At 36.9% G+C, this 25,928-nt stretch overlaps 1 protein-coding gene across 1 annotated transcript; it reads left to right on the top strand.

Moving 5' to 3' along the window:
• Positions 1–296: 296 nt before the first annotated feature.
• On the top strand, positions 297–24,301 carry LOC122617362 (catenin alpha). Its single transcript, XM_043793203.1, has 12 exons — positions 297–524; positions 8,599–8,975; positions 11,590–11,907; positions 12,919–13,122; positions 13,172–13,856; positions 14,183–14,334; positions 17,183–17,255; positions 18,305–18,372; positions 18,441–18,622; positions 23,502–23,742; positions 23,797–23,913; positions 23,973–24,301. Exons 1-12 carry the CDS (start codon positions 353–355, stop codon positions 24,135–24,137), a joined length of 2,754 nt encoding a protein of 917 aa, XP_043649138.1. The 5' UTR covers positions 297–352; the 3' UTR covers positions 24,138–24,301.
• The last annotated feature ends 1,627 nt before the right edge of the window (positions 24,302–25,928 follow it).

Genomic DNA, 25,928 nt, shown 5'->3' with positions numbered 1-25,928 from the left:
ATAATAGAGCATCTATTTGCTTAAGTTTTAAGTATTAAAATACGAAATCAGACAAAATGTTTGTAGTCAGCTATTGAAATGGAAATTATTTCCCAGGTTTTCTAATTTCTGTTGATAGTAACCAATATCAATAAATCAAGTGAACTCTAATACAACATTATCGATGGTAATGGTTTACTAATTCAAATGTATATTTTTTTCGTATGTGGCTCAGTGGGATTGTGATATATATTTATGACCGCGTTCTTTACAGCACTGTAACCGTACAATACTTTTACTACTACTAATCAGTGGACTACTGACTACTTATTGAAAAAGGCGTCGTCTGTTAATTATTGGAAAATAATATTAAATGTTAAAACCTGATAAAATGGGCACGTTAACCGATTTCGGACAGATAGCTTTGAAATGGGATCCCAAAAATTTGGAAATTCGAACAATGTCAGTTGAAAAAACTCTTGAACCTCTTGTTTTACAAGTTACAACTCTTGTAAATACCAAGGGCCCAAGCAAAAAGAAAAAAGGTAAAGTTTCTATTGTTTATAGTGCAATTTAGAATTTCTATATATTAGTATAATAAATATGAAAGCAACTTTATCCGATTCTTGCATACCTGCTATGTGTGCATGTATCCTTAATTTTTGGATGAATTATAAGAGCAGTGTACATAAGAGATTTTCTGGAAGAAAATGTACTGTTTGTAATGTTTTATGTACGCATTGGGAAAACCTCAATTTTGTATGAGAGAAAGCAATTAAATTCAGACTCTTTTTATGCAAAAGGCTTAAAACAAAAAAAAATATGTGAAAGTTTTAGTGCTTGGCGAATTAAGATTGCAAATATACATAATGTACAAATTTTAGTATTGATGATATACAGCTGCGAAAAATAAAAAAGCACCACTTGCCCAGTACAACTTTGAACAAGTCTCCTTGTTTACACCTATTAGGAAATGAAAAATAACTACATTTGTTCTGTTTATTCATATCTTAAATAAGGTACTTTACTAGGAACGACAAAATTAGGCGAAAAATAAAATAGAAGCACTTCATGAAATATGCATAAATGTTTAATTTTAAACTTGATAGTAACAAATTCACTAATAACAAATGTTTGCTTATTAAAACTACACCCATTCCACTAATTTAATATTTGGTAGTGTCAACCTTATTACCAATAACAGGAGCGCAACGTTTTGGCATGGAATCAACTAGGTACTGGCACCGTTTTAGGGATGTTTTGCTCCAGGACTCCCTAATTATAGCCCAATGTTATTCGTTGTTAGTTGGCTTTGAAGCTACAACTGCTTTTCTCATATCCGAGCAAGGATTCTTGATGGGATAACGGCCTGGGGACTGTGCAGGCCACTCCAAAACAGGAACAGATTTTTTTTGGAACTAATCATTGGTGTACTTGGGGTCATAGTCTTGTTGATAGTATTCGGCAAAGGGTAGCTTCATCGTCACCAAAATATCCACAAACACATGTTGATTCATGATGGTTTTTATCCAATGTATTGCCACAACTACATAGTACGAGAAAGAAGCCCATACCATTATACTGGATCTTCCGTGTTTAATTGCTTCTACTGTGTAATTTGGCTTATATTCGGTGTTCTTAGGGCGCCTTACATACGATCAAGATCCATTGCCACCAAAAATAACAACCTTGCTCTCATCTGACCATAAAAAGTTCCTCCATGGCGCTTGGGTATGTGTCTCCCATTAAAAAGAGGGACTTTCCTTGGACTACAGCCTTTCAAACCATGTTCCCTTAGACATGTGTGAAATTTTTGCACTGTTGCGGATAGTCCCGCACTAGCCTTTTCAAGAGATGGGTGCCCCCCAGTGATTGTTTTCTCCCACGTGTTTCGGGCTTCTCGTTGTACGTGATTGCATTTCGTATCATTATGTTTGAGCATTGAAGGATTCGACGAATATTTCTGTATGATTTTCATTCAGAAATTGGTTTTTTGATCGTCACGTTTATCTGAAGTGCAGTGCTTTCGTATGTTTCAAAAGAATGTTGGAAATAGGAATGCAAATGTAATGTTTTATAACCATGTGCTATTCACCAAAACAAACCGCCGACAAGTATTGAATATGTATTTGAAAAAATCGATAGTGGAGACCTTGCCGCTCCAAAAAAATTATACAAAATAAAGGTATGGCAATTCAAAAATTTTTTTATCATTGGATGGGGTGCGGATAGCATTATGCGAAAAATCGGTATTTCGTACTATCGGTACCGCAACCGTAATTTATTTGATCGAGAATAAAATACGTTATGGAGGTGCTATTATTTTTTTCACAACTGTGTGTACGCTTGCCTAATTGAATTACGAAGTGCGTAATTTTGATTGAAAAAAAAAATATAGTTGTAGTTTAGATATCGACTTAATTTATTTTTTATATTATAAACATATTTATTAATATTAATGTTAGTGAGTTTCCTTAGCTCTAAATGTAGACCTTATTTTAATAAAATTAAATAACCAAAAATTCAAAGAATTTGGAACAAGAAAAAGTATGCGTATAAACTTAAGTCAGTGTTTAAGAGATTGGTATGCAGCTTTCAGTACCGTTAGATCACAAATGACGGTGATAATAGCATTAGAAGCTTTACAATGCTCGTTGTTTTAGCAAATTTCATCATTCTATTAATCGCAATGGGCAAGAAGGAAAAAGAAATTGACCCCGATTTGAGGAAAATCATTGTGAAACTCAGAAATCAGGCGAAATTTCTACAAGAAATTGACAAAATAGTATGCGGAACTCACTCCTCTGTACAAAGAGTACTTGAAAATTTTAATTTAACCGGCTCGGTTAAGTCAAAGCCACGTCCTGGAAGGCCTTCAAAACTAACCGAACGAGAGAAGCGGGATGTTTTAAAGACGGTGAGGCTTAATCCTGGTTGAGAGCAAATTTAGCATTTTTGGCATAAAAGGGCGAAAACTTGTGTGGCGTAAAGGCGGTACAGCCTTCAACTATAAAGCACGGTTGTGGCGGTGTGATGGGTCGGGATAGTATAGCGGCCAATGGAGTTGGAATTCTTGTGTTCATTGATTCTATCGTGGATTACATGGCTTACTTGGAAGTTCTTAAAACAAATTTACACCAAAGCGCGCAAAAATTGGGGTTGGCTGAAGACTTCTGGAAGTGAAGTGAAGCTTTGGTTCCTGTACAACACGAAAAACCAATCAAAATTACGCACTGCGTGTGTACGCATAGTTTTTCTGGCAAGTGCATATATTTTATACCCATTTCAAATACCCAAATTCATTTGATTCAGTTTTCAAATGAGGGATATTTGCTATAGAAATATATATATTCTTAGTCAGTATCAACAGCCGAGTCTATCTAACAATGTCGGTTGTATGTTTATAACCTATCTACATAAACCTTTTCCAAAAGTTTTACTGTTGCAGGTAGTATACACGTTGCCAATAGATCTTGCGGTTGCATTCACCACCTTTACTCAGTATTAATCTCAAGGGCTTAATCAACTCTGTATTTGTATTAAAACCAGATGATTTTAATTTTGGCATGTACTTTATCGCTAAGAAAAACCATCACAAAAACAGTGCAAAATCATCGCTGATAATCACCGCAGTTTATGCGCATTTGAACGGGCAAATTATCTCATGTTTCAGCATAATCTCATTTTAATTACTAAATCCCTATAAATTGTTTAAAGGAGGGAAATTTCCAGCGCTTTTTACCTTTTTATGACTTATTTTAATTATTCCATTAATGAATCATCAAATTTATTTCAGAAATTTTTTATTATTACTACAATTTTTTTAAAATTTTAGTTGGAATTTGGTCCAATTAACCTTAAAGTAAAAATATTAGTATACTGTATAAAAAATGTATTAAAACGATTTAGCTTAAATTATCACTTCGTGAATTGTACTTGTTGCTGCTCTTGTTGAATCCATTCCCTGGAATAATTAATGAATTAATTTCGAAAATATGTACTAGTTACTATCTGAATGGCGATTGATCTGCTCTCTAACTGTGAGGATTTTGAGGTCTTTTACGATATCAGCATTTCTCGCATACAAGGGCGCGTTAGTGACTGTGCGCAACGCTCGGTTTTGAACCCCATATATGGACGCAATAAGTCATTGAAGGGACCACTATCGCTCTGGATAAAGCTAAAGCTTACCTTGCTTGCTGGTTTTAGCATCCAGTTTAGTTTTCTAAGCTTCCAAGGTCAATCCCAGGTACTGCGCCTGGGGAGATTGAGGGATGAATAGCACGCTTTATAGGGATGCTGTGAGGGGCTGCCGTTTTACTGATCTTGCTGCTTTTATAGGATAAATCCATGCGCTTTTGTGGGATCAGCATTGCGTAGAAAATCAGCATGTCGTTTTTTGTATTGTGCGGCAATTTATTCTGGTCGTCTTCAGTACGACGATAAGCTATAGGCTGTACAGGTAATTCGTGGACCCTCCAGTTGAATACAGTCTGTCAATACTCTTCGACTAGTTGAAGAGTTTCGAGAGCCACGATGTCGATGGTGTGCATTCCATTCCCTGGCAATTAGAAATTTTAGTCCTAGTTTTGGTCCTATTTATTGGTGAATGTCATATCCATGTAGCTTAAAGTATGATCGAGTGCAGAATTGTGTTTCGTTGACTACTATAATATCAATGTGATGATTTTGAACAAAAAGCTCAAGCTCAAGTGCCTTATCGGCGTTTTACACCCCGATTTGGAGTCCAATTCGACTTACGGTTGGGTTTGATGAACCGGTTGGGTAGAAGGCCAGAGATCGCTTGTCAAGTGCGTTGAGATATTAGGCCAGCGATGAGTGTCATTATGGACATCTTCTTTTGGAACTTTTTGTCAAGCTAAGTTTCGAGGAAGGAAATTTTTTCATCAGATTGCACGAATATTGGTTTTTTTTGCTGTCATTGCGTTTTGTTATGAAAACTTCACAGTTACTGAGATGAATTTGGTTGCTGAATTTGGCGGTCTTGGGTTTGTGTCCTGCATTGTTGCGTCTGCTGTTGCGATAAATTTGTTGGCTTTGCTGGTTCTGATTCCGGTTCCTACTTCCAAATGGAGGACATTCTTGCTGCTGCACGTGATAGATATACCGGCAACGCTCACGTTTAAAAGCACAAAGCACAATGTTGCTGACCACTCATTACATAGATAACTTCCTTATGGCTGGTTTTTTTGTATGGTTAAAGGATTGACGCCGATGGCATTGCACGGCGTCGTCCTTTTTGTATGAAAATTCGCCGCGAATCCGTTGGAGACAGACCGTCTTAAGCTCATGTATTTTCTCATTGTTGGTAGCGGGTCCTAATTTCACAAAGGCTAGGTTGACAAGCTTTATTTTGTCGAAACGGCCGGGTCGGACTAATGTACACCTCGGATGACTATGCGGTAGGATATTTTCACGTTGAGATAACTAACCATAAAATGGTACCTTTTTTATGGTTAGTTATTTCGAAACAGCTCTGTACTTAGTCTGAAGTCAGGACTGAATCGGAAATATCTGGATGGCATTTTATGAAACAGTCTTATCTATTAGTCTGAAAAGTCCGTTAATGGATTCACAATTTTTGACCACAATTGGGCGTGTTTTGTCAAACGGTGGTGTTTCGTTGCTGCCTGAGGCCAGAATTAGGCTAGAATTCCTGATGTGGAAGGTTCTTTTGTTGAGTTGGTTATTGTTTCTGGTGCTGGCACTGGCTTGATCGTAGTTGTTGTGACTAACTTGGTTGTCGTTGGTGTTGCTTGAGCTGGTACTAGCGTGGTTGGGGGAGTTGCGACCTAGGGGTTGAGAAACGATAGCTTTTTCGTCGTCAGAGTCATATCCGACAGTAACGTAAACTGATTGGTAGACACAATTCCGAGTGATTTTGAATCGTTGTCATCTTGCTCGGAGTCTAAATTGATTCATAGATCGATTTACAGCATCTATCATTGTCTTTTGGGCCATCCGCTGCTATATCAAAAATTTAGTTCAGGCATATTAAAGGGCTTCAACTTTTTGACACTGCTTCACCGACTTCAAGTTCACAGTGCACCGCTTGGATATGCTGCACTAAGGTGGCCGTGGACGAGTGCCTAAGGTGATCGGCTCCCAGACAGGCGCTACCCGGGCGGTTCGGCGTCTGTTGTGATTTGCAACCACAGCAATTTACAATTGTTTCTTATCCGTTTTTTATTTCATTTGTTTTCACGTAGGCATAGTTAACAGGATCACTGACACCGCAACTTTAGTTGTCCGGATCACAAAAAAACAAGATTTTTACCACGCAAATGGACTTGTCCATAGACTCTGCACTCTGCGAAACATGATCGAGACTACGTGTAACGGTATTCAAATTATTTGTATTGTGTTTTGGTTTGTTATTTATCCTGACAATTTCAATTAAAATGCCAAATAAAAAATGTTGATTTATCTCGTTAGCATTCTAAATAACGGGTATCTGATCACAGCGTTCTTTCTTCTTTCTATTTTAAGTCTTATCAATTTTTATTGATATGCCAAAAACATTTTAGCCAGGCCCACTCTAAAACCCATAAAATGCATAATCTGTCACGCCCCCAAATTTCCACATGTTTTGAATTACTTTCACGACCATCTCGACTAAGCGTTCTCTTATTCTCTTTTGCGGTTAGTATTAATAGGCATTTCGGTATAACAGTTTTTTCTATCTTTATGCCTTCATCTACATTCCATTGGAATGTTAATGACGTGAAGCTTGTCGGCACGAGGTTCGTCGAGTAATATATTAACAGATGTTGGTTAAGTTATGGGTATTAGTTAAGGGTATCTGACCATCAATAAAATCAGCATTTTTGTTGTTATTTCTCTTACACGTAGAGTAAAAGTATGTAACAGATTTTCGACCATATAAGTATATACATTTTTGATCTGGATCAATAGCGGAGTCGATCTGACCACGTCCGTCTGTCCGTCCTTATGAACGCCACGTTCTCAGGAACAATAAAAGCTAGAAAGTTAGGATTGGTCTTGCTGACTAGAGACACAGATGGTTCCACGCCCATAATAAACGCCAAATGTTTTGAAATTGTTTTCCTTTTATTATTTGTCTTTATACCCGTTACTCGTATAGTAAAAGGGTATACTAGATTCGTTAAAAAGTATGTAACAGGCAGAAGGAAGCGTTTCCGACCATATAAAGTATATATATTCTTGATCAGGATCAATAGCCGACTCGATCTGACCATGTCCGTCTGTCCGTCCGTCTGTCTGTCCGTCCGTATGAACGTCGAGATCTCAGGAACTATAAAAGCTAGAGAGTTAAGACTCAGCATGCAGACTCTAGAGACATAGAAGCAGCGCAAGTTTGTCGATTCATTTTGCCACGCCCACTCTAACGCCCACAAACCGCCTGAAACTGCCACACCCACACTTTTGAAAAATGTTTGGATATTTTTTATTTTTGTGTTAATCTTCTTAATTTCTATCGGTTTGCCAAAAAACTTCTTGCCACGCCCACTCTAACGCCCACAAACCGCCCAAAGCTGCCACGCCCACACTTTAGAAAAATGTTTTGATATTTTTTCATTTTTGCATTAGTCTTGTAAAATTCTATCGCTTTGCCAAAAAACTTTTTGCGACGCCCACTTTAAGGCCCACAAACCGCAAAAACTGTCAGTGTTGAAGACTCTCCTGCGCACTTTCACCATCTGAGTAACGGGTATCAGATAGTCGGGGAACTCGACTATAGCGTTCTATCTTGTTTTAATTTCTATTGATTTGCCAAAAGCATATTGGCCACGCCTACTCGATCGCCCGCCCACAAACCGGGCAATACTCCCACTCCCACACTTTTTAAAATTTCTTGGATTTTTTCCATTTTTATTTTTTTTCTGGCCCATTTCTCAATATGTCAAAAGGAATGCTGAACTTTCTCGTTCGCACTCCCACTAGATAAATAAGGGTATCTGATAGCCGTGGAAATTTACTATAGCGTTCTCTATTCTTATACCCGTTACTCATAGAGTAAAAGGGTATACAAGATTAGTATGTAACAGGCAGAAGGAAGCGTTTCCGACCGTATGAAGTATATGTATTCTTGATCAGGATCAATAGCCGAGTCGATATGGCCATGTCCGTCTGTCTGTCCCTAGATTTGCAAAAAATTTTGCGACGCGCACTCTAACGCCCAAAGCTTCCACACCCACACTTTTGAAAAATGTTTCGATATTTTTTCACACAAACCGGCAAAAAGGGTCAGTGTTGAAATTTCTCTTGGCACTTCCACCAGCTGAGTATCAGATAGTCGGGGAACTCGACCATAGCGTTCTCTCTTGTTATACCCGTTACTCGTAGAGTAAAAGTGTATACTAGATTTGTTGAAAAGTATGTAGGCAGAAGGAAGCGTTTCCGACCACATAAAGTATATATATTCTTGATCAGGATCAATAGCCGAATCGATCTGGCCATGTCCGTCTGTCCGTCCGTATGAACGTCGAGATCTCAGGAACTACAAAAGGTAGAAAGTCTTATTACGATATCTCTAGTTTGTTATTGTATCATAATTATTATAATACTTATATTAATCTTATGTTTAATGGTTTCCAATTTGTTATATATTTTTAGGGAAATCAAAGCGGGCCAGCGCATTAGTTGCAGCTGTTGAAAAGGCCACAGAAAATTTTATTCAAAAAGGTGAACAGATTGCTTACGAGAATCCAGACATCACACAAGAAATGTTAACAGCTGTGGATGAAGTAAAAAAAACTGGAGATGCCATGAGCATTGCAGCAAGAGAATTTTCTGAAGATCCGTGCAGTTCCCTGAAGAGAGGAAATATGGTGCGCGCAGCTAGGAATTTGTTGTCAGCTGTAACCCGCTTGCTAATTTTAGCTGATATGGTAGATGTGCATTTGCTTTTGAAATCGCTTCATATTGTCGAGGACGATTTAAACAAACTAAAAAACGCTTCGAGTCAGGACGAGCTTATGGATAATATGAGGGTACGTCGGAATAAAATATATAATTGGTTTTGTACTATCTGAATAGAGATATACATATGTATGAGTGCACCTTAAGCAAAAGTTTTTGATTTTATGTTGATCACGTTTTGGGTTTAACACAAATAATTTGTAATGCTCATCACAACATCATATTACATATTATATCAATAATTCCCTGTAACACACTAATTATAAAAACAATATAACGGTGAATAAGGTTTTCATCTTAGGCCTAGTATTCAGGCTACAAAACGGGTGCCCTAAACAAAAAACTTCATATAAAAAACGGCACATTTTTGGTGGTTAAATTTCGGTCGGAATCTTTAGACAGTAGTACTCAATATCTAGTCCAAGATATACATATATATTTTTATATAATTCTTGAACTATCGAGCACTCAATAGATCACCGCATTTTGTTTACATTGAATTAAATCTGCAAATAAGTTTTGATCATTCATAACTTAGATCTCAGGAACTATAAAATCTAGAATGTTAAGATTGAGCATGGAGATTTCAGAGACATCTACGCATCGCAAGTATGTTAACACATTGCCACCAAAACAGACACACCCAACATTTTGGAATATTTATAATTTTATTTTTTGTTCCCCAAATATAGCAATATTCTAGAAAATGTTGGAATGTCTCGTTCGAAATTCCACTAGCTGAGTAACGGGGAACTCGACTATAGTATTCTGGCTCAAAATATTCCTAATGGTATATTTCGTACTAGTGTATATTAATACCATGACCAAATGCGCTTAAGTTCCCATTTTGCAAAGAGTAAAAACCTTATATACTTTAGCTGATAAAAATACATGTTACTTTTTGAGCACAATGAAATATTAGATTCGATGACAAGTACAGTAGAATCCGGTTATAGCGACTTTCAAGGGACCGACGACTTTACGTCGTTATACCCGGAAGACGCACTAAAAAGCAGAAAAAACTAGAAAGCTAGGGACATCTCATAGAATATAGACATAATGTCTGCACGCGCACGATGTAAACATTTTTGTGACGTCGGTCACTGATATTTGCATACATTTCTAAATGTCGTTTGATGCTTAAATTTGTTGGCATTATTTTGCTGTATGTTTTGTTTGGCACGTCGCAATATCCGGTTGAATTATGAATAATCTCGTCGGTATAAGCGGTTTGTCGCTATAAGCGGAGTCGCTTTAACTGGATTCTACTGTATAATACAGGTAGAAAAAAACGTATATTCTGATTTGGTTAGTTAGCTGTATGAACGTCCAGATCTCGGGAACACTAATATATAAAAAGAATATAATGTTATATTAATATATTAATATTAAGCATGCATATTGCCGACTGAAATATTATTCAGGTTGTTGACCTTTTGATTTTATCATTTGTCTCGCCAATAAATTCAATGGATGTCTAAATAATTATAATTACTAAAAACTTAACCGCAGCTATCTAACAATATCCAAACTAGCCGAGTAACAGTAATATCTCTCTTGTTATATACCCGTTACTTGAAGAGTAAAAGGGTATATTCGATTAGTTTAAAAGTATGTAACAGGCAGAAAGAAGGGTTTCCGACCATTCAAAGTATATGTATTCTTGATCAGGATCAATAGCCGAGTCGATCTGGCCATGTCCGTCTGTTCGTATGAACGTCAAAATCTCAGGAACTATAACAGCTAGAAAGAGAAATTCCTCATACAGACTCTAGAGACATAGACGCAGCGAAAGTTTGACAATTCATGTTGCCACGCCCACACATTTCACATTATTGTTACTTTAATAAATTTTTTTCTCGAGTTTGCACAAACCATTAAAAACTGTTAGTGTAAATTTCTCCTTGGTACTTCCACTAGATGAGTAACGGGTATCAGATAGTCGGGAAACTCGATTATAGCGTTCTCTCTTGTTTTTAACTTATATATTAAAGCAAATTAAACCTAAAGGCAATATAAAATTATACATATTTCTATACATATGTATTTTTCGGAAATTTTCAGATGATTTATCATAAAAGTACCTTAGATTAACCTGTTTTCCATAATTCAGGTGGTTCTATTATTGTAAAACAGCGTGTGGATACGGTCATATAAAATGCATTCTTCATATAGGTGTATTTGTTTTGAAATGGTGAAAGCAGCCTTTTTTGGGCAGAAATATCATTTGTATCGAAAGTTTAAAAATAATAAGCGCAGTTTTAGAGCCTGTCGCTGAAGACTGTTAAAGGAGTTTGCAATCTAAACTAGGGTGTTTGTTTTAAAGTGGTAGAATTAAATTTTCCTATATCGAGCTGTTTAAAATGATTTTGGGACACTAAAGTAACGTTTTGTTGCAGATAGAGAAACAAACCGACAGAAATTCAAATTTTATAAAATGCACCATCATTTTGCTTTCGGGAGTATCTACAATAACATACAGAACACCTGATCAACCAAATGTTGTTCAATAGGTGTGGTCCGAAAAGAATATGCTTTAATATGCAGTGATAAGGACATCATAGAAACCCCATAGCATGCAATGTAGCCGTATTTTTCCAATTTTATAATAAACTATATAATTCATTTTAAAATATTAATTTAAGCGTAACACAAATAATTACAAACAACTTTTTTTTTTTTTAGCAATTCGGACGCAATGCAGGAGAACTTATAAAACAGGCAGCTAAACGTCAACAAGAACTTAAGGATCCCCAATTAAGGGACGACTTAGCTGCTGCTCGGGCGATGCTTAAAAAACATTCAACAATGCTGTTAACTGCATCAAAAGTATACGTTCGCCATCCGGAACTAGATCTAGCAAAAGTAAATCGCGATTTTATTCTAAAACAAGTTTGTGATGCTGTTAATACTATCAGCGATGTTGCCCAAGGAAAGTCATCCCAACCGACAGATATATACAGCGGAGCGGGAGAGTTGGCTGCAGCATTAGACGACTTTGACGTAAGATCTACTAATCTATTACAATTTAAAATTTTGGTTTATATGGGTATTTTTATCAATATAAGGAAAAAGGTATTTAACTGTTATGTATAGTAGCATTAACATTAAAACCAAATGATGAAAAAATTTCTTATAACACACTTGAATGTTTCTTTAACGCTTTTTTTTTGTCTTAGCAAAAACTGTAAAAATTAGAAAATTTATCCGAAATTGTTCGACATTGTTAAAATATGTAAGGAAGGTAGGCGATCTAAAGCCTTCTCGATCGAAATTATAAAAAACCATTTATTTTTCGATTATTCCGATTGCAATTACTATATAATATAGTGTACAATACGGCTCTTAATCTCAACCTATATACTAACTGCAATATAAAGTAGACTTTTAATAAAGTTTTATGCAATTTTAAAAAATTAGAGATGTTTGCGTATAAACGCTGTTTGAACTCTGTTAAGTGTAATAATAACAGATGGGCTGCTGTCATATTGATTTCATATTCTCTCAGAGAAACCATTTTTATACCCGGTATATCAATAATAATATGAATCAATAGCTGAGTCGATCTGGCCATGCCTGTCCGTCCGTCCGTCTGTCTGTCCGTATGAACGTCGAGATCTCAGGAACTATAAAAGCTAGAAGGTTGAAATTAAGCATACCGATTTTAGAGACTCAGCGCAAGTTTGTTGACCCATATTGCCATGTCCACAAACCGCCCAATCTGCTACGCCTACACTTTTACAGAATATGTTGATATTTTTTATTTTATTATTAGTTTTGTAAATTTTTATCGATTGGCAAAAAAACAAAAAAAACGCCCACTCTAACGCCCACAAACCGCCCAAAGCTGCCAGCTTACACTTTTGAAAAATGTTTTTATATTTTTTCATTTTTTTATTAGTCTTGTAAATTTCTATCGATTTTGCCACGTCCACTCTATGTTTTTTCCACTCTGTTTTATTTTGTTGCTATTGCTCTTTCTTATTCGATACTTTTTGGTCTTTGACACTGCAGGAGGGAATTGTAATGGATCCGATGACCTACAGCGAGAAGCGTTCACGCCAATTGCTTGAAGAACGCTTGGAAAGTATTATTAGTGCAGCTGCATTGATGGCGGATGCAGACTGTACTCGAGACGAGCGACGGGAGAGAATTGTTGCCGAATGCAATGCTGTGCGGCAAGCTTTACAGGATTTGCTATCTGAGTATATGTCAAACGTAAGTATCTTGCTTTAAATTAATTTTTTTATTCATATTTTGTGTTTAGATAAGTCAAAAAGATAACAGCCCAGGACTCTCTCGAGCGATTGATCAAATGTGTCGCAAGACTCGTGACCTAAGAAGGCAATTGCGAAAAGCTGTTGTGGATCATGTTTCGGACTCTTTTTTGGAGACTACAACTCCATTGCTAGATTTAATTGAAGCTGCAAAGTCGGGTAATGAAAAAAAAGTTCGCGAGAAGTCCGAAATATTTACTAAGCACGCTGAAAAACTAGTTGAAGTAGCAAATTTAGTATGTAGCATGTCAAACAATGAAGATGGTGTTAAAATGGTTCGATATGCTGCTGCCCAAATTGAAAGTCTTTGCCCGCAAGTAATAAATGCAGCATCGATATTGACTGTTAGACCGAATTCTAAAGTAGCTCAAGAAAATATGACTACTTATCGGCAAGCCTGGGAGGTGCAAGTTCGTATTTTAACCGAAGCAGTGGATGATATTACAACAATTGACGACTTCTTAGCAGTATCAGAGAATCACATTCTTGAAGATGTAAACAAATGTGTAATGGCTTTACAAGTTGGTGATGCCAGGGATTTGCGTGCAACTGCTGGTGCTATTCAAGGCCGATCATCACGAGTATGTAACGTTGTTGAAGCTGAAATGGACAATTATGAACCATGTATTTACACCAAACGAGTTCTAGAAGCAGTCAAAGTTCTCCGAGATCAAGGTATGTGTAAATTTTTCTTTCTTATTAAGACTTGTTCCTATTAATTTCTTATTTTCTCCTTGTGTATCAACTTTTCTTTTTGAAAAATAAATATTTTATTAATTTATTTCGTCTGAAAAATGAAAATGTAATAAAATTTTTGTTAGGCTCCAAAAAAAAAAATGAATATAGAAAAATTACTATTTGTAATGCTTGTGCATAGTCGTCTTAAGCACGGACGAGTGTTCTTGCCAAAATCAATTTGGCTTGTAAATATCACATTGTTTTCTCGAGTATTTAATTCAAATCTTTGTACGCAAAGCCGTTAAATAAATGTTTGGTTTTAGTTATGATGAAATTCGACCAACGTGTGGGAGCAGCCGTTGGAGCCCTTTCAAATAATTCCAATAAGGATGTTGACGAAAATGACTTCATTGATGCCTCTCGTTTGGTGTACGACGGAGTTCGTGAAATTCGAAGAGCCGTTTTAATGAACAGAGTAAGTATTAAAGATGTCCATTTCCTTAGATCTATGATTCGACTCCTACGATAAACTAATGCCAAGAGAAACATATCCTCATAGGTATCATATGTTTTCTATAGAAAAGTCTAAGTATTAATGCATAAAATAAGATCTAATTTGTTTATTTATATATTATATATATTTATTTATTTCAAATCACCTAATAGTGTAATCCAAACGCATTTGTAAAATGCATCCACAATGACTAAGGTATATATGAATATACCTTTTTTTGGGGTTTTTTTTAGGCCCTACGTGATCTATATGATAAGGTATGAGTGGTCTCCGTTATTAAATGTATTGAGAGATTCCTCCTGTCTACTTGCTTTTGCGTTTATTAAAAAGCACTCAATACAACTTCCAGCTGCCTTTCAGCACTTTCTCTTTCAACTTTGCAACAAAATAAGATTTCTCCCGCAAATCCTGTGTCTTCTTCGAAAAATTACCTTGCCTATAAGCAATCTGAATGTCTTCGGTTTCCATTTCAGATGGAACGTCTGGGTCTAATTTGTAATGCCCCTCGTTTCCTCTTGCCCTCCTTCGGCTGCCCCTTCGTTTCAACTAAACTGCTGACTGCCTTGAGCTTCCGTTAGCTTATGTATTACGTTTTCTGCCAAAACTAGATTCGATTTTGAAGTGCTGATAAAACTTCCAGTTCGTATGATGGATATTTTTCCTTACACGTCTTTGTCTTTTGACTCATGTACTTGACGGGATGTAAATCACTGTCTCGTCGATACTTTTGCAACAGGACTGCGCCGAAACCAAACTTAGACGCGTCCATGTGTATCCCTGTACCCAACTATGGATAATACAGTTTTAAAACTGGTTTACTGATCAAAGCAACTTTCAGCTGTTCGAAAGCAACCTTCTTCAACTCTCTAAAATCGAATTTCACATCATTCTTTAATAGGTTTGACAATGGCTTAGCTATGGCCGTCTATATGTCTTTACTTAGAATTATAATGTCATCCATATAGGCTTTGGATTTAATAAGTTCTTATAACACCGCTGTACTTTTCAAAATTGACCTCTACCGGAACATGGAAATACCCGTTGGTTATGTCCAATATTGTGAAAATTGTCCCTGCTTGTAACTCACAATTTTCGTGTTCACCTGGCGATAGTCGCAGCACATACGTTTCTGTCCATTCTTTTTCGCTACGAGTACTATTGGAGAATTGTACTCGGCAGTACTGACTTGATAATCTCTTGGTCAAGCCAATACTAAACATGCTCATCTATTATATTCTGCTCAGTGTAAGAAATGCGAAAAAACAAATGCGTGAAACACTGGAGTCTAGTCAGTAAGCAAGACATTTCTCTCGACCGGACAATGACCGTTTCCTTTCGGCTTATATTTTTCTATCATACGTTTTACAACACTTCGTGGCAAATGCCAAAACTATACGCCAAGCTTGCTCCGTGTTTGCTGTAAATGGTCTCTTTACACAATCTCTGCAATTCGTTGGAATCTTGGACCTGCTTTTTGAGTCCTATTTGTATGAACTAAGTACAATCTTTCGTGATTTTTATCATCTCTAATCATCTAAATCAATTGGCTTGAGCAATTCCCTTAAAGCATACAGGTACTCGTGTTGATTCGGTCTTCTTCTGTTGTCGTTTTTCAAGTCTACGATGAAAATCTGCCGATGACCCCCTCACAGTGAATTCATCAAGCAATGTGTTTTATAGAGTTCTCCAATCACTACATCACTCTGACTAGGAATGAAAACTTTGCCGCTCTTGTACTGGTTTTGCATATATAAAGATTTGCAAATGACTTCACACTCTTCCAGTTCTTCTAACAACTGATTTAATTATTGTGAAAACTAGTTCATGAAAACTGTGACACACCTTGCGGTCCTGTCCACCTACAACTGGATTCCGTCAACACTCACCATGCCCTGCCTGCATATTATTTGATTTTACGGATACAAAAGACCCTTCCTAAAAATCATTCACTTAGATTTCTTCATCATCATTATTATTCAAAATCAAGCCAAAGAGAGCAAAAAAGTCTGTTTCGTATTTTTGCCATGTTTTCTTCCATCTCTGCTTAGTCCTAATCGGCGATCTGCCAATACGAGAACGTGGTTATCTTCCGTGGTAGCCGTTTTTGGGGCACCCTGACGTGGTTCATCAAAAACCGACGTACGACCACGTTAAAACTTGTTAAACAAATTTTTGAGAAGGAGAAGCGTCACCGTACACAGCTCAAAACGCTCTTTTATTTTAAACGCGATTTCGCTTCCAGAAACAAGAATCGAATCACCGACCGATATTGCTTTTTCTCCATTTTTCTAAAATCCGCGGACACTCCCTCTTTCACACGCGCTAGAGTGAACCACCTAAGAGAATGTACTACACCATAAAAACCTATTGTTGCGATACTGGCGCCATCAGCCGGTGAGGCTAAGTACTTATCGGACTACCCTTGTATACTTTGTATGGTCGAAAACGATTCCTTCTGCTTGTTACATATTTTTCAACAAATGTAGTATACCTCTTTACTCTACGATTAACGGGTATAGAAATATGTAAACATTTTTTTCAGGAAATAAACTTGAGCGACGTTCATACAGACGAAGAGACGGTGATCGAAACTATATATACTTTATAGGGTCCGAAACGCTTCCATCTACCTGTTACATACTTGTCAACGAATATAGTTTATCCTATTCCTCTACAAGAAACAGTTATCTCAATAAGCAGTTACCTCATAAATTTTCGACTAGAACAATAATATAATAATATACGACATAAGCATAGGTTTCGAAAAACTATATTCCAATCGGTAATAATAATTTCTTTTTATTTTTAGAGCTCCGAAGATCTTGATACTGATACGGAATTTGAACCAGTTGAAGACTTAACCTTGGAAACTCGAAGTCGATGTGAGTAAACTGTGCATAAATATTTCGAATGAATAGTATGAAATTGCGGAATTTAACACTTTCCAAATTGGAGCCGTTGGGGCTGGTTGAGCATAATGCAAAAACTGAATAACGCTAGTGTGTTCTGTCTTACGCGCCCAAATATATTCAAAAATAAGATATTAACGATTTGGTTGTCGTTCTGTACAAACCAACTTTAATAACAGCTCATTTTGAAAATATTTGTTGGCAGACATTATGGAAAAACAGCCGGCTTAGCTTTAAAACGACAAAAACACATTTTTTAAAATACTGGGCGTGAGCTCTGGGCTTTTTGTATGTGTTTTAGTAGTCGAACTGATTTTGTATATCGATAGAAATTAGCAAGACAAATAATAAAACAAGAAAGAACGCTATAGTCGAGTTCCCCGACTAACTGATACCCGTTACTCAGCTAGTGGAAGTGCGAAGGAGAAATTTCCACACTGACAGTTGTTGGCGGTTTGTGGGCGTTAGAGTGGGCGTGGCAAAAAGTTTTTTGGCAAATCGATAGAAATTTATAAGACTAATAACAAAATAAAAAAATATCAAAACCTTTTTCAAAAGTGTGGGCGTGGCAGTTTTAGGCGGTTTGTGGGCGTTAGAGTGGGCGTGGCAAAAAGTTTTTTTGGCAAATTGATAGAAATTTATAAGACTAATACAAAAATGAAAAAATATCAAAACCTTTTTCAAAAGTGGGCATGGCAGTTTTAGGCGGTTTGTGTGCGTTAGATTGGGCGTGGCAACATGAATCGACAAACTTGCGCTGCGTCTATGTCCCTGGAGTCTGTATGCTTAGTCTCAACTTTCTAGCTTTTGTAGTTCCTGAGATCTCGACGTTCATACGGACAGACGGACATGGCCATATCGGCTCGGCTACTGATCCTGATCAAGAATATATATACTTTATATGGTCGGAAACGGTTCCTTCTGCCTGTTACATACTTTTCAACGAATCTAGTATACCCTTTTGCTCTACGAGTAACGGGTATAATTAATCAAAACATTTATTTTTTGTGTTATATTATTAGCAAGTGCTCATACCGGCGATCAAACTGTTGACGAATATCCGGATATTAGTGGCATATGTACAGCTCGGGTAAGTCATTGCTTGTCATTCATATAAATAAATCCGTGAAATATGGTACCACAAAATATGTATTTCAGGAAGCTATGCGAAAAATGACAGAAGAAGACAAACAAAAAATTGCTCAGCAAGTTGAGTTATTCCGTAGGGAAAAACTAACCTTTGATTCCGAAGTTGCTAAATGGGATGACACTGGAAATGACATTATTTTTCTGGCCAAACATATGTGTATGATTATGATGGAAATGACGGATTTTACTAGGTAAGTTCCATCATAAACGTATTTCCCTTTTTTGTGGCATATCTCAAAACAAATCTTATTAGTGCAACCAATGAATTTTGTATAGCAACTGAAAGTAGTTAATAGTAGATATAAAGCTAGTTAAATAAAGGGTTTTTCAAGGGCGCTTAATCTTTGAAATTAAACAAGAAATACACGTAGAGAGATTTGCGACATTTTTTTTTATTTGAAAGATCCATCGACCTTTTCGATGACTCTGGCGCACAAATCGGGCCGTATTTGATCGATGGCGTGGTGTATGTTGACTTTGAGGGCATCGGGTTGGCATAGACCTGCGACTTAAGCAAACCCCACAAGAAAAAGTACAGCGGACCATGTCCGGAAATTGCTCGTGCAGAACGTCCATCGTAGAGTGTGCAGTGTGGCACGTATCGCCGTCCTGTTGAAACTACATGTTGTGCAGATCCACTTGGTTAACCTCGTGTGAATTGGTCTCGTCCCAAATACGGCAATTTTTCTTGTTGACATAGCCATTCATCCAAAAAAGCGCATCGTCGCTGAAGATGAATCGGTATAGGTCAACATACATTGACCCTATACAAATTTACCTTTCGTACATGTCCGCTTGGGTTGATTAACCTCTTTCAACTCCTTAGGCTTGAGCGTGCACTGCTGTAGAAAAATTCTTTATGTAAGCGAACTGAGATGACTTTACAATCACTCAGTCACTCAGCGAATTCCATTAAATTAAGAAAAATTGAATATTCAACTGATTGAGTGATTGTAAAGTCATCTCAGTTCGCTTACATAAAGAATTTTTCAGAACTACGTCATCTGTTCTTATAATAGTGTCGATAAAAGTTATGAGTTATGGTAATATGGACAACTCGGCAGACAACGACAATCCAAACCTTGACCACTCAACATCAAAAGTGGGATCTATGTCGCATCATGCCTTTTCTGAGGAGCAACGGCGTGCAGAATCGGATTTTGGCGGAACTTGTGTGGAAGTGGAAGTGACGCCGGCACGTGGTCAGCAGCACAGTCATGATGCGTAGAGGGAGCAAAGTGGTGTGCAAATAGCAATATAATTCTATTGGAGCACCACATTCAAGGAAGTAAATGGATCACGGCCACTGTAACTGAGCAACAGCATGGAGGGAAGCGCATCCTGCAAACTAATTGATAGTAGATTTAGAATAAAAACATATTATTTCCTGTTCTATTTAATTACAAGACTTCTAAAAATCGAATCCAGGCATGCGATGGACTTACTCCAAACTGCAAAGCTCCAGGCTTTGGGACAATAAGATCTGTGACACCACAGATAGGACAACATTGAGTAGATTTAGTTGCAGTTAAAACGTTTAGCACTATGCCATCAATAAGAGTTACAATTTTCATTTAATTTATAAACAGCAGGTTTGAGAATTTAGAATTTTCGAATTTGAGAATCTAAAAGGTTCTTTTCCATCATTATGTGGGCCGTAGTTTATTTACTAGTTCTATTCTTAGAGGCATGCAAAATCGTATAGATTGCGCTGTTCTTTTATTCCATATGTTGTTTATGAAAGAGTCTATAATTTTTATGGGTATAACAGAAGTAACAAAAATGGAGTGATCTGAAAGCTGTTCGCCAGGTGTTTCGGTAGTGAACTTCTGCTTGTATATTGAATGAACCATCAAATTCATAGCTATATATTAAATCCATAGCTGTATATCAAATCCATAGCTGTATATAAGTTTCATTTCAGAACTGTTTGAAAACTGATTTAAAACATCAGCTTGCATTTTAATAATTCTGTTCGCATTATGATCCAAAAGGATTTGTAATGATACTTGGGCAGAGGTTTCCGTTACGTTTATATTTACAGGACGGCATTGTAATTTAGATTCCATTAATAGACTATAGGCTGGATAAATGTTACTGTGGCTACTTTTATTCATAAGTCTAGATTTTATGTATTGCTGTTTTGTAAGAGAATTTTCTAGAATAAAAGCCAAATCTTCATCGGGTGTAAGTGAAATGGAATTTTTGTATATCAAATTGCTTTCTCGATGCAGTTGAGTATTCGGGTGTTGTTATGGGTTTTTTAAGAATAAAAGCCGTGTCCTTCTTGCTTTGTTTCTTTGCAGAGGGTGCTGCAGAAAGATTTGTCTCACAATTATTTTCATTTGTAAGCTCAGATGCCAATTTCCTTTTAATCTTGTACCCGCATTTGTATACGATAAGTCTGGACGTCCCATTTGCTGCGGTGTCTTGCAGGTTTCATCGTGTGTAATTGTGTAATTGATATTTTAGAGGCCAGCCATACAGTAGCTTAGACATGAACTGTTCAAACATGTAGTTACATTTGGGAAGATATTTATGCGTTTTTATTAATTTTGGTGTATATCCAATCCGATAAACATTGATTTTTTTGATTGTTGCTGCGCCATGTTTCGAAAAGTTTGCTGTGACTAAAATCAACCGTGCCTATGTATTACCAAAATGTGAGAAAAGTGGGACGAATGGGGATATGTTTTTGATTTGTGGCTAAAGACAACACGCACAAGTACAATCTGGACCAATTAGTAGCTTTCAGCGTGGAACAGCATATTAGTTATATTCCACGAAAGTCGGAGAACGCATGTTAGTTTTCTAAAAAAAATACACATAAATTTGATTATATAAATTTCACAAAATAACATACATTAAAAAGTGCTTACCTTGAAGATTACTTTTCATAATTTAGTTACATTTTCTTTACCAATTTTACACGTGTGGCACAACATAAAGCAACTAAATATTTTAGCGCAATTTTTATTCAGAAATCAGATGATTGCTAGCACACTTTTAAAAGCTGTCAACAAGTTATGCTGCCGCTTTTAAAGCTTTTAATTAAAAATTTGTTTATGTATGATGCATGTATTTACTTTAGAATTCAAATAAGAAACGATATATTTACATCAAAAACTCGACTTTATGTCAAAAAAATCGAATTCTGGACCATAGAGCCTTGCAGCTTTTCCATTATAAATTTGCGAAAAAAAATAGCACCACTTGCCCAGTAAAACTTTGAATGAGTCTCCTACCTACAATTTAGGGTTTAAAAGGAGCTCAAATACCTTTTTAGAAATGTTAAACAATTCACTTTTTGGGAAATAAATAAAATCACAATTGTTCTATGAATTCTTAACTTATTTAAGGAACTTTATTAAAAATGACAAAATAGGGCGAAAAAAATAATAGCACCACTTCATAAAAAATGCTTTAAACATAAAATATAATATCCTTAACAGTAACAAATTCATTAATAACAAGTGATTGTATATTTAAACTACGCCCATCCCATTAATTTAATATTTGGTAGTGTATCCTTTATTAGCAATGGAGTAAACCAGGTCCTGGCACCGTTTTAGGGATATTTTATTCGTTGTTAGTTAGCTTTGAAGCTAGAACTGCTTTTCTCATATCTGACCATGAATTTTTGATGGGATTACGGCCTGGGGACTGTGGAGGCCAATCCAAAACAGAAACAGATTTATTTTAGAACGAATCCTTGGCTTCCCTGCTGGTGTACGTGGGGTCATAATCTTGTTAATTGTCCGTCTGTCCGTCCGTCTGTCTGTGCGTCTGTTTGTCCGTCCGTATGAACGTCGAGATCTCAGGAACTATAGAAGCTAGAAAGTTGAGAGTAAGCATACAGCCTTCAGAGACATAGACGCAGCGCAAGTTTGTCGATTCATGTTGCCACGCCCACTCTAACGCCCACGAACCGCCCAAAAAATGAAATGAAAAATGTTTTGATATTTTTTCATTTTCTTATTAGTATTGTAAATTTCTATCGATCTGCAGAAAAAATTGTTGCCACGCCTACCCTAACGCCCACAAACCGGCCAAAACTGCCATTATTTTTGTATTAGTCTTGTAAATTTTTATCGATTTGCCAAAAAACTTTTTGCCAAGCCCAATCTAACGCCGAAAAACCGTCAAAAACTGTCAGTGCTGAAGACTCGCCTTCGAACTTCCACTAGCTGAGTAACGGGTATCAGATAGTCGGGGAACTCGACTATAGCGTTCTCTCTTGTTAACCATGGTATATTATGGTATAGCCCCAAATACATAGTACGAGAAACATGCCCATACCATTACACTGGATCCTCCGTGTTTAATTGCTTCTACTGTGTAATTTGGCTTATATTCGGTGTTCTTAGGTCGCCTTGCATACGATTAAGATCCATTGCCACCACAAAAAAAAAAACACTTTGCTCTCATCTAACCATAAAAAGTTTGTCCATTTTTCGCATGGCCAATTTAAATGTTCCTTGGCGAACTTAAGGCGCTTGGGTATGTGTCTCCCATTTAAAAGAGGGACTTTCCTTGGACTACAGCCTTTTAAACCATGTTTCCTTAGACATGTGTGAACTGTTTGCACTGTTGCGGATATGTTGAGATCCTTTTTCATTCCGGTAGCAGCTTCAAATGGATCCTTCTTGCTCTCTCGCACTACCCTTTTGAAGAGATGGGTGCCCCCCAGTGATTGTTTTCTCCCACGTGTTTCGGGATTCTCGTTGTACGTGATTGCATTTCCTATCATTTTGTTTTAGCATTGAAGGATTCGACCAATATTTCTGTGTGATCAAATTTTTCATACCGATAAAAATTTGTGGGCGGTTTGTGTGCGTTATATATCCGCTTAAAACTTTTCTAAAGATTTTGGAAGAGATTTTTATGTGACATTAAGCACAGCAAATAACGTGGCATTTGTCGGTGGCTTGTGGGTGTGGCAACGTGCAGGCTAACTCTGAAAAGTTCCCGAGACTCGTAATAACTGCAAAAACATTTCTGAAACTACTCACTGAAGGAAGACTTTCTAAAATTGTATTTGATTTTAACAAATTGATTTTTTTATTTCAGAGGACGAGGTCCTTTAAAAACTACCATGGATGTTATTAACGCAGCTAAAAAAATTTCTGAAGCTGGTACTAAGCTGGATAAACTAACCAGGGAAATAGCAGAACAATGCCCAGAAAGCAGCACGAAAAAGGACCTGTTGGCGTATTTGCAACGCATTGCCCTGTATTGTCATCAAATTCAAATAACTTCGAAAGTAAAAGCAGACGTTCAAAATATAAGCGGTGAACTTATTGTTTCTGGGGTAAGTATCATATTAAAGTTGATGAAAACTGACCATTTAAGATTTTTTTTTTAGCTGGATAGTGCTACATCGTTAATTCAAGCTGCTAAAAATTTAATGAACGCCGTTGTATTAACGGTAAAGTACTCATATGTGGCATCAACAAAATATACAAGGCAAGGAACAGTGTCTGTAAGTTTCTTCAATAAAAAAAAAATCGACTGTATTAAACTATTTACATTTTTGTATAGTCCCCAATTGTTGTATGGAAAATGAAAGCACCAGAAAAAAAACCTTTGGTCAGGCCGGAAAAACCAGAAGAAGTGCGAGCCAAAGTTCGCAAGGGATCCCAAAAGAAAATTCAAAACCCCATCCATGCATTATCTGAGTTTCAGAGTCCTGCTGACGCTGTTTAAAAATTGATTTTCCATCAATATCTATTAATTACCATAAACAAAGTAGTATTAAAATCATTGCGCTTATCTTTGGTTATTTAAATGCTGCAATCTATTCAATTACATTCTTATATTACAATAATCGACCCAATAAAATATAATATAAAATAAATATATAAACCGCATCTGATCATCTGTTTTGACCTCGTCTAGTGTAAAAAATAGAGATGTTTATTTAGAGAAGTTTAATTTAAAAACATACTATGGGAAATTGTCGAATTTTTTGGATTTTTTACATATTTGAAAATTTTAAAGGATATCTCCAATTGTTATTCCTAGTAAACGGCTATTCTAGATTCGTTGACGTATGTATAAAGACAAAAATAAAGACACCGTGTGTGCACTGCGAAATTGTATTTGCGAGTGAAGGAGAAGGGAATTTGTATACATATTTTCTATATCTATAGCCTGTATATCTATATAGCCTGACGATATCTGATACGGACTTCATATTTTCTACACCCTTCCTTATTGCATGCACGCCTACAAATATTAAAACAAATTCAACACTGACGTGTTGGAGTGGCAAAAAGATTTTCTGCAAACCGATAGAAAACCGACAAAACTAAAATAAAAATGAAAAAATATCAAAACATTTTTTAAAAGTGTGGGCCTGGCAGTCTTGGGCGTTCCAGTTTGTGGGCGTGGCAACATGGGTCAACAAACTTGCCCAGAGTCTGCCACTGGAATCAGTATGCCTAATCTCAACCTTCTAGCTATTATAGTTCCTGAGATCTTGACGTTCATACGGACGGACAGACAGGCGGACATGGCCAGATCGACTCGGCTATTGATCCTGATCAAGAATATATAAACTATATGGTCGGAAACGCTTCCATCTGCCTGTCACATACTTTTCAACGAATCTAGTATACCCTTTAACTCTACCAGTAACGGGTATTAATACCTTGTCTGGATTCTTTGCATTCAATATCCTCACGAATTCCTTATATAAACGTTCTCGCTTCTATTACTATTAAGGATCGCGTTGCATACATCCATATGATGAAATTGTTATTTGAGCTGCGCGGCTGGTGCTATCAAAAAGTAACGTCGAAATTCGTAGCTATCATTCGGTAGCGGTCTACGTAGTCGTTCTCATCGCGATTTCATTTAATAAAATGCCGTTCCGCGAAATGCCAATGTAATTGGTATGGAATGAGAAAGTTTTTTTTAAGCCAGAGCGCTCAGGAAATTAAATTGTTTCTTTGTACGACCAGGTTTTCCTGTATAGATCATCTTGGGTCGACTAGGTTCTCGGCGATCAGACTGAGACAGTGGCCCTGACCAGTTATGGCTGGGTTGGAAGGTCTGTACGTCGCAGGCGGGTTCGGCTGGAGACCCGAGTCAAGACCCTTGCTAGAGGATTTGGGTGGACAGAGAGTTTTTCATTGTAGGACGCTTTTTGCTTGTCTATTTCATCTCTTACTGCGAGAATGCCGAGGTGCCTTTGGATGTTTTGGTTACGAATATACCATGATGCCCCAGTGATAGTTCGTAGGATCTTTGATTGGGATCGCTGTATGATGTCTATGTTGGTTCTGCTCGCGTTCCCCCACAGCTGGAAGCCATACGTCCAAGTTTGTCTGTTAAGGGTAAACGTTATGTGTTTACACTTTTGTTCGTTTATTTTAATACGCCAGTCAGATAGCCACTTCTCGACTACCACGAGGTGGTTGGCGAGTTGGGTTGTTGCACGGACTGGGCATCTGGAGAGCCTAAGGATCGCAGTGTCGTCGGCGAAGGTGGATG

The sequence above is a fragment of the Drosophila teissieri genome, chromosome 3L (genome assembly GCF_016746235.2).
Source record: "Drosophila teissieri strain GT53w chromosome 3L, Prin_Dtei_1.1, whole genome shotgun sequence".
Classification (NCBI taxonomy): Eukaryota; Metazoa; Arthropoda; class Insecta; order Diptera; family Drosophilidae; genus Drosophila; species Drosophila teissieri.
Note: the sequence above shows the minus strand (reverse complement) of the source record. Positions and strands in the feature narration are given on the sequence as shown.

Coding starts and splice junctions, on each gene's coding strand:
- LOC122617362 (XM_043793203.1), top strand. CDS start 353: ATGTTAAAACCTGATAAAATGGGCACGTTAACCGATTTCGGACAGATA. Junction 17,256..18,304: donor CTTGGAAACTCGAAGTCGAT/GTGAGTAAACTG, acceptor TTATATTATTAG/CAAGTGCTCATACCGGCGAT. Junction 18,373..18,440: donor GTGGCATATGTACAGCTCGG/GTAAGTCATTGC, acceptor TATGTATTTCAG/GAAGCTATGCGAAAAATGAC.